This window comes from Pyrgilauda ruficollis, unplaced genomic scaffold (assembly GCF_017590135.1).
Source record: "Pyrgilauda ruficollis isolate IOZ18807 unplaced genomic scaffold, ASM1759013v1 scaffold15, whole genome shotgun sequence".
NCBI classification, from domain to species: Eukaryota; Metazoa; Chordata; class Aves; order Passeriformes; family Passeridae; genus Pyrgilauda; species Pyrgilauda ruficollis.
The window spans coordinates 3,179,521-3,194,929 of NW_024513654.1; the positions used below are offsets into that span (position 1 = coordinate 3,179,521).

At 41.4% G+C, this 15,409-nt stretch overlaps 1 protein-coding gene across 5 annotated transcripts in view; it reads right to left on the reverse strand.

The window, feature by feature from the left end:
- The window catches only part of ZRANB1 (zinc finger RANBP2-type containing 1), a 40,125-nt gene that overhangs the window by 16,173 nt on the left and 8,543 nt on the right, over nucleotides 1-15,409 (reverse strand). For 2 of the 5 annotated variants that reach the window (XM_041461466.1, XM_041461468.1), the window contains exons 2-3: nucleotides 12,019-12,116; nucleotides 10,449-11,299 (exon numbers count right to left, since the gene is read on the reverse strand). In XM_041461466.1, coding sequence (XP_041317400.1) covers nucleotides 10,449-11,262 — 814 coding nt within the window. In that variant the 5' untranslated portion in view covers nucleotides 11,263-11,299; nucleotides 12,019-12,116. Of the gene's footprint in view, nucleotides 1-10,448; nucleotides 11,346-12,018; nucleotides 12,117-12,780; nucleotides 12,928-15,409 lie in introns of those variants that run through there. The other 3 variants (XM_041461467.1, XM_041461471.1, XM_041461470.1) reach the window with 3 other exon arrangements.

A 15,409-nucleotide genomic window follows, 5' to 3' on the forward strand; every position in this document is an offset into this window, starting at 1 on the left:
TACAGGCCAAACAGACGATGATCAGCTGCATAGCAAGAAACTTGCCAATTTTTTTATTATTTTAGGCAGAAGGCTACAAAATATTTACACTTACCTCATCTCTCAGACCATTTCTATTACCCACACTATCTGGAAAATGTAAGAGATCAAAAGCCAACTCAGAAGTGGACCCATGATGAAACACCAGCAGTAACATACACACGAGCATTTCGTTTGACCATAGAGAAAATAATTCCTTCACAGTACAGAGATTAGTTTGATTATTTTATCACCAATTACCAGATCCTATAAATAGGATCTATTGAAAGATTTTTGGACTAGAAGTTTTATTTTTTCCAAACAGTACAAATGGTACAAAGCATAATTTTTTCTCTGCAGCTCACCATCTCTGCTACTAATGGAGCCTGAGAGTTTCACTCAGGATGGTCTATTAAAACTGAATTAAAGAGAAATTAAATACATTGTATGTACCTTCTAAAGCAAGATCAGAGAAACAATGAACGACCCCAACGTCTTCTACAGTCCCTGGCAATCTTTGATTTATGTACCAAGCTTCCTATCAAGACAATCATGCTGAATGTATTCCTTAGCTGCAATTATCAGAATACACCATCAGTAAGATGTGGAGCTGCTAACAGGATCTGTTCCAATATAAGACTTCCTAAATTTAGAAATTTCTTCAAATATATTCTATTTAGGTACATGGTCCACGAGAGAACAGTGCAGTGCTGAACTGAGGAAACAGGATAGTGTCCCTAAAGCCATCTTTACTGGAGCAGTAAATAGAATCTCACTCCTGAGAAGCAGCCCTTGTTGCAGCAGCTCAAGCAGAGAAGAGCACAGATGACAAATGAGAAAACCCTGTCCCTATTTGCGGCAGCTAAACCTCCTTTCTAGCTCCTGAGAGTCAGCAGCTGAGTGGAGGCTGGAGATTGAGACCCAGCTCCATCCTTCACTTCATTTGCTCAGCAAGACACAGAAGCTGATGAACAGGAAAGGTCATCAAACCCAATCAGGCAAGCACTCCCACTCAGGACTTGAAATTAAATAAAAAAAGGAAAAAACCACAACACTTCCCACCCCCTCATCCCAAACGAGTAGAAATCCCCTACCAAAATTAAAAAAAAATACTCCAACACAACAAATTGAAATGGCTGCCAGCAGTGAAGCACACTAACCACGGGCTTCCTGGCTAATCCAGGATTTAGAAAAGCATTCTTAGCTCAACCAAAAAGTATCATTTTGAATGCTGAGATTATAAAGCTTTCAGAAGAAACACGGGGAAAATGGATTATCAGTGCAAGACATTTCTCTACAAAGTTATCAGCTGTGCTGTGTAGGCTTCCACAGATAACAAGATTATTAACACAGATAAGTTTGATTATTCAACAGTGGTCTGATGCAGAGAAGTTCCAAAACAACAATTCAACTGCAGATTTTAGTCAGACAGTATCTACCCGCTCATTCCAAAGTCCTAACAGGCCAGGGCAGAAGGAAAACCATACAGACAGTATTTTATTGTTTTGTGCTGCATGTGTCTGTCTCCTGTAAGGAAGACATTCCTGTTCCCCTCCAGCACTACTCTCTCATTCAGTGCCTGCCCATGTATTCGCCCCGATGAGTTTTGTCTGTCCACTTTTAGTTCTGGCTCTGTAGGAGTCAGAAGTGCCAAGTGCAGAACTTTATTTCCATGCAATCAACATTTCTGCCACTGATAAGGCAATTCCTCATGGCTGTTGCAATGATCATTCCAAACAAATACTCCAAACTGATATTTTGCGTGTGTGCGTAGATTTGTATGTGTATCCAGATAACAAATCAAATTTCTCATGACGTATCTTCTTAAAACAAGTTATACCACAGCTCTGGCAAACCCAACAGTCAGAGGAAAGATGAAATTTGACAGAAGAGCAAGTTCTCTGCTATCTTATGATATCCTTATTTTTTTATTATTACATTAATTTAGGAGAAGCACCTTGTTAAAGACTAAAAGGTACAACACCCCTTTTTGGATTTTAACCACTCCTACTTACAGGGGGAGATTCCTGTTACCACATCTGCACCTTCCACCACATCCCCCAAGACAAACACACCGAAGACCACCCAAGACTGGTAGGTGGCCACTCTGAGTACCCAAATATCCACAACTGATTTCAAAGTTCAAACAAATATCCCTAAAATGATCTTTTGGTGACAGATGATCAGACCCAAATCACATTCCAGCCAGCCTGTCAAGCAGTACATTTTACTACAGCCTACTACTGGGAAATTCATAATTTTAATTGTTCTTTCAGTCCCCCACCCTCAGCTACTTATTATCATCCCACTCTTCATCAAACCTCAGCAACAACTGAGATCCAAGGCTGATGCTGAGGTGGTCATGTGAGGTTTGGCAATGCCTTTTTCAAGCACCAAATACTACAAGCTGCAATAAGGATCCAAATCAGTGACATGTGCTCTATGCAGCACTGCCAGTTCTGGAAGTTTATTCCCACGTCTTGCAATACTTGACATTCCTAAAAGCCCCATGTCCTAGAAAAATTACTAAAATTGTTATATAAGCTGTCAGTTAAAAAGTACATTTCTAAACTTTGCTGATGAAGTTTAAGCTAAAGATTGAGTAATACATCCAAACCAGGCAAACTGAGTATTTTTTCTAGGCCTTTAAAATAAAAGAAAGAAAGAAATGTATTTTTAGTTGTATTTCAGGTATAGGGTTGGTGTGCTGCATGATACAAACCAGCACAGCTACAGCTCATGGAGAAATGGCAATGTAACTCTGTGCATGGATACTATCTGGTCATCCTCTGTTCTTTAATCAAAACAAGTTAAAATTACTCTTTATAGCAGGGGGAAGCATCAGAAAGTTTTTGTGTGTCTAATCCAACTCACTGCTGCAGGGTTGATATTCCTTGGGCACTACAAGCCTCCTTGGCCCCTCTGAGCCACAGCAAGAAGTTCACATTTCTCTTTACCTGTTCCACCAAATATCTACTCCACTATAGCCACTTCAGAATAGGGAAAATTCCTGACAGCCCAGCAAGTGCCAGTCCAGACAATCCAAGGCAGCAGTGAACACAAAATACACTGATAACAGGCAGACTGTCAGAAATATGAACCAAAAAACACGAATCTTGCCCCAAAACTATGAGGTGAATTTGCCTACATGCACCATGCCTGCAGTTCTAAAATTCAGTACCACCATACTAAAATGAGAACTGAATATGCCTGTATTGACAATAGGAGGCACATTCCTACAAAGGCTTTGATTTCTGTGGGATGAGCCAAAGCCTCCAATTCATTAAGTCTATTTAAATAGAGCTCAAAACCCCCACTGTTTATGAGAAATACTACAGAAATATTTACTGATGTTATAATTCCCTGCATTTCACAACACAGAAGTGCCTCATTACTTACACAAGCAGACAGAATCGTGTCCTGTGCCAGTTGGATTATTCCCCACTGACACCCACTGCATTCCCCAGACTGGTAAAATGTCAAAAGGAAGAGTGGCATTTGCCTTAGGATTGTTCCCAGAACACCCAGGAGCCTCCAGGAGCTCAAACCCTCGTGAGGGCACAACCCTGACTTGCTTCAAGAGCAACACAAACACATCCCAGTGACTCAGTGCCTGCTCCTGATCCACACAACCACAACCTTCCTTTAAAGTGGACTCCAGAAATGTCCCTTTGCTGTTGCCCCTGAGTACACCAGTCTTGGTGTGCCCCCTAAAAAATTCTGCTTAGCCTAATGTAAACCCTCTGACTATAGTCTGACATCCTAAGGGAGAGGACAGAATGCCAAGTGCTGCACCCAAGTCATGAGAAAATACAAGTGTAAGTCAGAATTCTGCATTTACAGGTTCAACTGTGCTCCCATTTTGCAATTCAGGCATTTCCTCTTATTGGAAGATTTTCACAGCACCAGGAGCCAAGGTTTTTTTCTTCTTCTAGCAAAGCCCTGCCTCTTACGAACAGCACAGATCAGACATTTGCAATCTTAGTATATATTAGATTATAGAAATTAAGAAGGGTATTTCAAAAGTCTAAATTTAAAAAAATGTCCATCACCCAATTACAACTCTTACCATCTTGATCCTCCTACAACTTTTACAACTTCCTTCTTTATTAGATGTCAATATTATCCTCATATTAAATAAGCCAGAATTAGCTGCCAAAACCAAACTATTTCTTTAGAACATGTAAATATTTATAAGGTTTAGTGCAGTTATAGAAACTTGGAAACTATGCAAGATGATTTTCTAGAAATGCTTGTAAGCCTAAGTCCTGTTTTCCCTTAGTGCACTTTTCCAGCGGCTTCAGAAAGCCAGGCAGAAAAGTTCCCAAGGAAAATACTCCAGCACAGCCTTTATTTCCCTCATTATCTTTCTGATAGTTGTGGGGCAGTGGCTGGCACAAGCTGCAAATGCAGTAAGCAAATTCTTTCAGCAGACTGCTGCAGTTGTGACTATCTAAAGAACAACCTGGGATTAGGGATTTCTGGGATTCAAGGAGGCAACAATGCCTCCAATAACCATCTTCTTCCATCTGAGCAGACTGCAAAAGGGAACACTTCATCTTAAGGAGGTCATTGTGCCTCCTGTGTGGGACAATGCCTTGAACTGCCTGGCAAGAGAAGGCAAATTGCTCAAACAAGCAAGTTAGACATTTTAGAAGTCAGAAGTGGAGACAGCTCCTGCTGTAACAAAACAGATCAGAGACAGAGCCCTGTGCTGCTTCTCTTCTGCCACAGATAAACTGCAAGTGGTCTGTCACATATATGCTCTCATTTACTCATCTAAGGACTAATCCTAAGATTGGTTTAAGTGCCAGCAAGTGAGAGGCTGATCAACTGACCCACTAAAATCTAATTCTGACACCTGTTAAGAATCTCTTCTCCTGTAACACAGACTGCTGAGGACCTGTGGCATTTTCTGGAGCTGAGTCAGCCCTCAGGCTCTTCCAGCTCTTCACCAGGGGCACATCAGGTGGCCATAAATGAAGTTTTATTGACAGTAAGTGACTCACAATTTCAGCCAAGGAAGAATTTCTTCTGAAGGACAGACTGCTTTGCAAGCAAATGTGACACACCAATTTATAAAAAAGAGAGGTTGTCTGAAAAACTTTTATGGGCCTTTAACACACCTTCTCTTTCTGGATTTCCAGGGCCTCCCTTGTCAGTATTAGTACATGATCAACAGTAGGTCACTCTCCAGGTAACGACACAGAGACAGAAATTTCTGTATATTAAGGTTTTTTTGATTCTTCAAGCTCAGCACCTTGCATCAGCTAAAAAAATGAAGTAAATACTTCCAAGAAGAGATGTACCTTAAACCTGACACCATTCAATGCATGAGAGCATGAATATTGGTTTTTCTTTGTTCCATGCAAACAGCTCTTCTCCCTACATACAATCCGTGCACTACGTTTTGAATGTATCATTACAAGACAAAGCAGCACAGATGTAAGAACAACTGTTTAAAGATGTCCTTATCCCTCTCCAATCTGTCTGAGGCATCCACACCCCTTGTTACTTGCAGGGTTGTACCTCAAAGAGAGGCTGGACAGTAAAAAATCATTAATTATTAAGTTAACCATCAGTGCTTCTAAGGGAAATTGAAATAACTGGTTTTAACTTGATCATTTATTCAATTATTTGTAGCATAAAATATCACAGTGCTTAAGAAAAGTAGTCAAGAGACCAAAGTAAAAGGAGTTATGATTTTCTGCCAAGGAGTAAGGCAGGCAGAGTTCTCCTCAGTCTCAAAGATGTACACACACAAATGTAAAGCATTTATGACAGGACAGATGTACAAGGCACAGATGACATTACACAGAGCTCTCCCAGCCAGGTGAGAGTTGTGATCTTACACCACTGCTACCTGGCCCAGCAGCCAAGTCATGCTTCCCACTGTCCCAGGGGAACAGGGAAGGAGGCTGGGCTGTACAGCTCACACCAGGGACTCTTGCCCCCACCCATCCCCACAGGCACCGTCTGAGTCCCCAGGCAGGGCCAGCGAGGCAGGGCATCCCCTGGCAGTGAGTAATCCATGCTGCACTTCCCTGAACAGTTCCAGCCCAGACTGACAGCAACAGGGAGAGGTGCATGGTCTCTCCTGGCTCCAGCAGCCTGCTCCCAGCCATACACTGCCCGCTCCCACAGCACAGCATGAACAGAAACATCAAAGTTCAGCTCCACCCTGGATGTGAGGAGGAAGCCAGTCTGAACTTACTACACCAGCAAAGAGAAACAAAACCCCTACATGCCCCACAAAAAACATCTCCTAATCCAGCTTCATTTTCAAACAGCCAGGAGGACAGAAAGGGGCACCTGGGACGACTCTGGGTGGCAGTGCCAGCTGAAAGCACCTTGTTCATGTCAGTTCCTTCAGGCTGCCTTTATGAACACTCAGAGAAGAGCCAGAGGCTCTGCAGGACACAGAGCAGGAGGTGCCTCTGTGTCTCCCAGAGCTGCAGGGCAGCGTGGGACACAGCCCAGCCAACTCCATACCAACGTCTGGCCAGGGAGACTATCCTTGCCCACAGGGTTTCTGAAGCCTGGGTAACATATCTGGCACCAAGTCAAAAATCTAATGACATTAAAAAAACCCTGTAGGAGAGATAAAACAGTTGACAAAGGAAAAACTACACAGACATAAGTAAGAATACTAGGAATGAATTTACAGTCCTTTTAAGGATGTACTGCAAAACAAGATTCATCACAGATTGCTCTAAATACTTTGGATTTGTTTAAGAAACACACTCTTAGTGGTTTCTTTCACAGAGCTAAGAAGAATGTGTGCACCATCCCCACAGGGAGCTCCAGCCCATGACAGCAATACCCACCTTACTGACCTGAACCAAGAGAAGAACACACTCTTGCAGCAGGTGATAAACAGGTGGAGGAGAAAGGAAAAGGAGAAGAAATGCAGTTTACTTTTAGTCTAGCAGTTCAAGCTCAGGAGTTGCACTCACAACTCAAGAATCCCCAGCAGTGCCCTGCAGCAAACACACTCTGCCAGCATCACTGTCAAATGCAGCCCTGAAGTGCCAGGAGATGGGAAGCTCCAGGGTAACACCCAAGCAAACTCTGGATGCCAGAGAGGTTTTATAGGCACAGCCATCCTCATCCACTTAATCCACAGCCAGCTGGAACCAGCTTCACCAGGCCCCACAGTAACTCCTGATTGCTGCACATCACATTCTCTAAGTCCCACAGGCCACCAGGACTGCCTGACAGCCTCTGCCAAAGGCACCATAAATTATAGAAAAGGTAATAAAGTTTAATTTAAGTATACATCAGTTCCCTCCCCTAAAAATTGAGTCACCTTGCACTCAACATTAATCTTGTTCTAGGCCACTATGGTAGCAAACATTGGTGTCACTGCAGAAACCATTTGTAATTCCTCTTTGCAAATTAAACTGGCATTTGGAGGAAGCCAGTAAGCCACACTTATTCCAGTTTCTCCTAGGATTTTAATAAATTTTAACCACATGAATCAGTTTAAAATCTCATCTTTCTCAGAAAGAATCACTCAACAGATACACTCACTCTGAAAAAAAACAAGCCAATTAAAAAAGCAACATTCAAGTACATTTGCTGACAGAGTCTGAATGGGAGAATACCACTAATCCTTCTGATTTGGAAGGAATACCCTCCATCAAGGAAACTATTCATGCTGAAAGGCAAGAGCTGCACTCATCACATTTTATCCAGCCTGGATTTGCAAGGAATAGAAGCCTTGATGTCACGTTTAGTTACCGAGGTGGGAAAAGCATGAATGGATGCCTAAAACAAAACAAAAAATACTAACACACACAAAAATACAAACACACACACACCTTCTTAAATCTACTTTATACATATCTCTCCATCTTTCAGCCAAAAAGAACAGATGTGAAAAAGAGTAGTCTGATACATGTTTTTTAATGAAACTTAACATTAAATTTAAAATCTAGTAGAAAGAATTTTGTACTGGAGTTGAGATGTGAAGAGGGAGTTCAACCAAACAGCTGTCCTGAAGTATCAGACATTTTCCTTGGTACCTTCTGACAGATAATATCTTCTATGAGAAAAGAAAATAACCACTCTGCCAAGAATTCCTCCTACTCCTTTAATCTTTATTTTTAACTTCAGGTTTAACTTTAAAAGTTAACTTTTTAACATCTCTCCTACAAAAGATGGATTCAAAACAAATGGACCCTCCACAACTGACTGATCTTAAACTTGGAGGTTTCAGGCTGAAGTCCCCAAACCCTTGGCAGGCACCATCTGTCAGATGGAGCACAGTAACACACAAACTCCTGACCATCAGTGTTCACAAATTTACTTGGTATTTAACATGAACTTGTCTTATTTTATAATTTTGCTTGGCTAAGGACTGACAAGTGTTCAGCTCAGCTAAAACTTCCCAAGAGTTCCAGCTGGCAAATAAACAAAACTCACTAAGTAACAGTGACCCACTTGATTTCAATGGTTAAAACAGATGCTTTGGGCAAAATTATTCAATTGACAGTTAAACTGGTTTAAGTATGCCACACTAAGATCACAAGCAGAAATTTAGCTTATTGCTTAAATGATTACTGGCTAAACTGGTGTACTTTTGTAGCACAGATACACTACACAACAACCAAAGACAAGCACGAGAGAATCCATGCAACCTCCATCAATCTTCCTAAGGTTATTCCTATTACAAGGAGTATTTGGGGGAAAAAAATGATATCTGCAATAGCAAAATGGAATTGTGAGATAAAGGACAGATAACTAACAGCTTTGTTTGCTGGTTCCTGTGCCCCCACCTCCCTCTCCCCCAGGAGTACAGCAGGTGTTTCAGTTAGAGAAAGAAATCCATGAAAGCTTTCAGCAGGCAGCAGTGACACTCAGCACACAACTCCACCTCCATTCTGCTTTTCTCACCAAGATCCCTTCAGACCAAATCATTATTGCATTACAAAACTTCAGTGAACACGGTTTTGGGCTTTAGGAACAACTATACAGTCATAAGCAACATTAAATACTTGCAAAGCCACGTCCTTAAATATAAATACAACCCTTCCCACACAGGTTAAATCAGAAAGTGTGAAATATTTTAAGTAACATCAGAATAGTAAAAAAAAATCACTTTTGGAAAACCAAAGGGGAAAAATAGCCTAATATTTAACACAACTGTTATCAGAATGCAAGATAAATATCCTTGTAAGGCATAGGAACAACCTCCAACAACTGACCCTTGGTACTCAATAACTTAAAAATACCACACAGGATTTCAGCTGCTTCATTTCAGAAGGAAAAAAAAAGGTAGTAAGGAACTGGAGGTATCAGGAAATACTGAGCATCTCTTTCCAAAAGGAAGTGTGCATGTCTAACTATTCACACAACACAAAAATAAACTAGAATATTTATTAGCTCAGAGAAACCAAACGCAGCATACCCACAACAACATTTACACCTGATCAAATATGTTAAACAAAGCAGCTCCTAATTAGCTTTTTGATTACAACAACCATGAAGTGACTTTGTGAAACATTAAGGAACAGCATGAGACATACTAGTGGAGCCAGAGTTTCAAATGAAGTGTTTTACTCTAAAAATAGTTGCATATTTCAAGTGTTGAACCTGCTCGAATGCTGGGGCACGCGATATCTGCTTCTGGGAAGCTACAGCACAGAAGTTAACTCACAAGGTCAATAACTGAAGAAAACCCTGCTCTCACATGGCTCTGTTCTTTAACAGCACTGCGAGAATTATCCAGCATTTCCTTAGGAAAGCACTAAAATACAAAACAAAATTGGTATTTGAATGTTTTTTTGAAGCAGCTGACTTCAAAAATACTTTCAGAAAGCCTGTAAACATTTACAACACAGTATGTGTATTAATACAACATTATTACTTTCAAGGTCAGTATTACACATGCAGTTTTCTTGGAGCTACATATTTTGGTGTTATTTTTAACATCTGACAGAGCATCTTGTACTGTTGCAAGCTCTACACTGTTTACAAATACTCCCAAGCTGCAGCTGCTGACTCTACAGAGCATGTCTTGCCATAGCAAAAGGAAAAGTAATTTTAATCATCCATTAATGGCATTTTTTACAGTACTATATGAACTCATGTTCTGTAGATTGACTTTGTAATTTTTCCGCCTTTTGACAATTACATGGAACAACAGGATTTGGTTACAAGAATATCCATTTCTACAAAAGGTCAAAAAAGTCCAAGTACACTTGAGAGACACGTCTAACCCTGTTCAGATTATGGATGAACTTCACAGCCTCTCTCAGCAGGTGCTATTTCAGGAACCTCTACATTTGGCTTACTTTTTTAAATGGAAATGCAGAGATAAAAAAAGCTGGTTTGAAATTAAATGCCAAGTTTCTGTTTTAATTCTTCATTCTCCCAAAATATTTAACCACCAGCACAAGAGCAGAAGGTAGCAGTAAACAACTTACCCACACAAGCATTTAGGAACAGCCAGTCAGTCTTTTTCATTCTATTTTTTATTTGCTTTAGTTTTTTGAAGTCAACTTCAAGCTCCTCCTTGCTGCCAACAGCTCCAGCCAATTCAATTCTTTGGAAGTCCATTTTCACATCAGATTCACGTTTGGTTGTTGGTGGAGATCTTCTTTGGCTATTACCACTACTACAGCTGCCTCTCCACCGAGCCCTGTCTTGCTCGTTTATGATGGAAGAAGCCTCTTCTGTGTCTGCCAGTTCTATTGCTTCAATGTTGTTGGGTCTGGGGTGGTCACACACAACACATTTCCTGGCCTTGGCCCAGTTTTCATATGTACAAACAGAACAAGTCCAGTGCTGAGCCCTTGTGTTCAGTTTATTTCTGTCATTGTATTCCTCACACGGATCCACGGAAAAAGGGACCGGTCTGGACCCGGAGCCTGAGGACTGAGGGGACTCCGTGGGACTCCTGGTCCTGCGCTGAGACAAGCACTGGGTACACCTTATAGCTCTTGGCCAGTTCAAGTACGTGCACATGTGGCACGACCATTTATTTGCACTTTCCATACTGTAGGATGATTTAACCCTTGGTCTTGCACTGGAATCCGGGCAGATCAAAGGACTGCTCCCTCCTTCAGTGCTCGTAGGATCCCAGTCCCTCCCGATATCACTGGAACCACTTTTGAAAGGATCTTCTGTGATAATTGTTCCGCTGGGTCTCTGGGCACGACACATGGTGCACTTGATTGCAGAAGGCCAATTCTCATATGTACAATACTCACAGGCCCATTTAATTCCACGCTCTGTCATCGTGCACTCCTTGAAATGAACTGCGGCGAGCAGAAAGCTGAGGAGTCAGAACACACCATCAGTACACAGTGCCAGCAAAGGAGCTGTTCAAAACAGCAAATGAATGAGATTTAACCCCATGGATATAAAAATCAGGCTGGACTAACAGGCAGTGTTTTTTATTTCATATTATTACAACATCTAAGGGGAGTAAAATCACTATGAAAAGGGTAAGACTTGACCTACCAGCATTTTACATGCAGAATTCAGGATTTACTAGTGCAAAAATGAGAAAAACCCTCAGTCCTGCATTTCTGGAACTTCAGATTTGCACTTCCCAACAAATTCAGAATACCCATTAAGCACTGAGAATACTGGGGAAATGACCAGTACAGCCACAGAAACAAGTTATAAATATTAAATTATTAAAATAAAACCCAATGTGAACACAGCAGTACTAGAAAAGGAACACAAAGTCTAGGTCCTGTATTAGACCTCAAAGGATTTGGAAGGATGGAGTGTATCAGGTAGGCAGTTACACAGTGAGTAAGCAGTTCTTTCAGAAAGGGAGGGTGTTGGAATTTACATAAAATATTTACAATTTGAAAATTTTAGAAATGTGCTTAACCAAGTCTAGGTCTTGACTGGACATCATCCATATCAGAAGTATTCCAAAGTGAAAATGCCACTTGAAAGCAAGCACAAGCTGTGTGTGTTGGCAGGCTAAGACAGTATTTTCATGCTACAAATTCAAATTTCAACCCAATTCCAACTCACTTTTTCTCTAATGAAGAGGGAATTCTGTCTTCATGCTGGCTCAGACCTTTTCTTCAGATTGCCGAATATGAAGGATGAGACTAAGCAGATAACTATTCCTGTAAACAAAATGAACACAGACTCATTACAGGTTTCCTACTGGACCTGAGTAACCAGAAAGTTAATTATTAAATGCCACACCTATTCTAATCCAAATTTACTCAGTTAAACCCAGTCATGACCTGCTGAAGCCATGACAGACTGGTAAAAATAAACCAATATTTATAAAAAAAAACAGTGGCCACACAAGTGGTCAATCTGCTGAAGTACAAGTAGATCCAAGCAACAAGTTCACACCAAAACATCCATGAACACTTTCACAGCAATCTGAAAGTTTGGATGGGGAAGGCAGAAAAAGCTTTGTGTAGAGAGCATAATAGAGGGAAGGGTGAGGCAGGTAGATAAAGGACAAACAGGCAAACGTACACAGCATTTCCTCCCTTACCCCAGAACAGTTACCCAGCATGTAAAACTCAAAGTGCTGCTTTTAAGAAAGTAAAATTGATTAAATACAAATTTGTCACGTCACTTGACCGACACTTCTTATTTCTCATATTGCAACTCTGTCAGCTAACAAAACCACCCAGAGCCTAGGAAACTAAAACTCACAAGCTGCACAACAGGATTAAATTCAAAACTAGACACATCAACCCAAAAATTAGTTAATACCTGCTCCCCAATTAGCCAGTGTTTTATGAGTTAGTACATTCTTCACTGAAATACCTTCACACACACCTTGCTCTATCAAGTCATAGCTGAAACTTCTACTCAAATTTGTCAGCCCTACTCCTACTATCTCCTCCTGAGGACTCCAGCACTGAACATGGGTTTTTTCCAAGAGCTCAAGTGATCTATTCAGCAGATCAGGTGGCTGCATGAATGAGGGGCTATCGCATGGCCAGGACAGAGGAGAGGGCAGCACTATCCTTTTCCACAGCAATCCATATTTATGCTGCATGAAAGCACAGGAGCAATCAGGAACACAGAAAGCTCTCTCATAAAGCTTGGGTTCCACAGTACTGGTTTGAACAGCCTGCAGAGCACTTCACTCCCACCTCTGCATTATAAAACTGTGTCACACTGAGGAATGTGCTGAAAAGGCAATCACATTTCCTGCTGCTTCCCCTCCACCATTCCTGACAGATGTCCATGCCCTTTTATAATGGGGAAAAAAAGGAGCTGGATCATACCAGGCGCCCCGTATCTGTGACAAAGTGAGTGATAAACACATACATATATACAGGAGAATATAAAGTTAATTTGATTTTACTAAAGGTGACTTTGCAAGGAAGACTTTTGGGGAATTTTAAGGAAAAAAAAGGGTTTCTCCACTTTGCCAAAGCACCTCCCATACATGAGTACACTAGACACTAGGTTTATCTATTCAATTTGGTCAAAGCTTTTCCCCCAGTTCCCAAAGTAAGGTTTTCAATTACTTTCTTAATAAGCTTCTCTCTAGAAACAGCAGAGGTTTTTTAGGAATTAATGTTTTGTAGTTAGAAACATGGGAGAGTTGAACAGAGTTTTCAGAACAGAGAAGGCAGGAGCACACTGCCCATACACCTGCCCACTGCCACCAACAGATTGTGCCACCAGAAGTGGCTGTCCCAATACTCCAATGCTTGAGAATAATTCCTACTGGAGCAGAATTTGGTTCCCATCAAATCCATAAACAGTGTGCAATGGGTATCTGTAACTGTACATGGTTTCTTCCCTGCCCTAGTTTGTAAGGCCTTAAACAAAGCAGTTCCCACTGCAGACAAATCCCAACCCACATTTGGGATGGGGCATGAAAACAAGACATCATCTGTTTTAGTGATATTAAGACTGGGAAAGGAGATTGCAGCTCAAGTTGGAAAGCAGCTGGCTGCAAAAACAATCTAAACAAGTACTGAGATACTACTCAGGAAACAAAATAGTTCAGGACATCCCACGTTAAGGAAAGCTTTCATACATGTCACAAGATCAGCTTTTTAGCTGTGACTATCTTCTGTGCCCCTTAAAAAGCAGATACTCTCAGACATAATTCTTAGAGAGGCTGAGTATCTGCAGCTTTGAAAGCCTCTGAGATATGAGCTCACCACCTCCAAACACAAGGCCTCGGGTTATTATGAAGTAAAGAATATCAAAAGGCTCAACAGAGCAACACAATTTCTCCTCCTTGACAGCTCTGCCAACACCAAGTACAGTGAGGAAATTCAGCATTGGGGTTTTTTTACTGTTTTTCACTTGATCTGACCTCCACTTCTAACCACCAGGTCTGGTGGGAGCAGAGCTGGAGGTCAGACACCAGACCCATCCAATTTTGTTTACATCAGGAGCTGCAGCGACAGGACAAGGGGAAATGGCTTCACATTGAAAGGGAGTAGGTTTAGATTAGCTATTAAGAATAAATTGTTCCCTGAAGGGTGGGGAGGCCCTGGCACAGATTGGCCAGAGAAGCTGTGGCTGCCCCTGGATCCCTGGAAGTGGCCAAGGGGCTTGGAGCAACAGGGATAGTGGAAGTGTCCCTGCCCATGGTAGGGGACTGGAACAAGATGAGCTTTAAGGTCACTTCCAAGTCAGACCACTCTGTGATTCTGGGATTTACTGATGATACAGCATCACCATCCAGCCACAGCAGTTTGAAGCTTATTACATTTTTTCCCAATTACTTCTTTGACTCTGTTTTCAGGTCAACTTGTTATTTTAGATTCCTCACAGAGGAGAAGCTGAATCATGGAGCGCCTCCTCTGACAGAGAAATAGCAACACAGTGACTGTGAAGTGCAGGTGCTTTGCTTTGCTTCAATTTTTAACAACATTCTTCTTTTTGTGTGCACAGGAAAACACCAAACAGCTCACACAAATTGGGAAGAAACAAAGAAATTCTCAAATACCACTTTTATGACAGGACATACTACACTCCCTCAATTTAATTATTCGCTGTGTCCAGAAGTTGTTTTTCTTTTGGCTCAAACAAGGAACAATATGGAACTTCACTTCATTAAATGATCAAGCCCTCCCTGCAAACAGGCCAGATGCTGATTTAGACCAGTCTACACCACAGATTTTTTTGCTGGGATGGTGCTGGCTGAAACCTTACGTAATTACACCTATCAAGTCAGTGTTCCCACCTCAAATTCATTTTGTTCATGTCTATGGATTTTCAAATACAACTACTTTTGTGTTTACAGGGAAAAAGGGAGTCCAAGGTGCCAGCTTCAGCCTTCAGCAAGACTTGCAAGGAGAATCAAGACCCACCCTCCTTCCCCCCATGCAGCTGCCTCTCACAGGCTGCTCCAAAAAGAAAGGCAGGCTGGTTTCTTTATTTCAAAAACACTAAAGCAACTTTTCAGATGAACACAATAAGC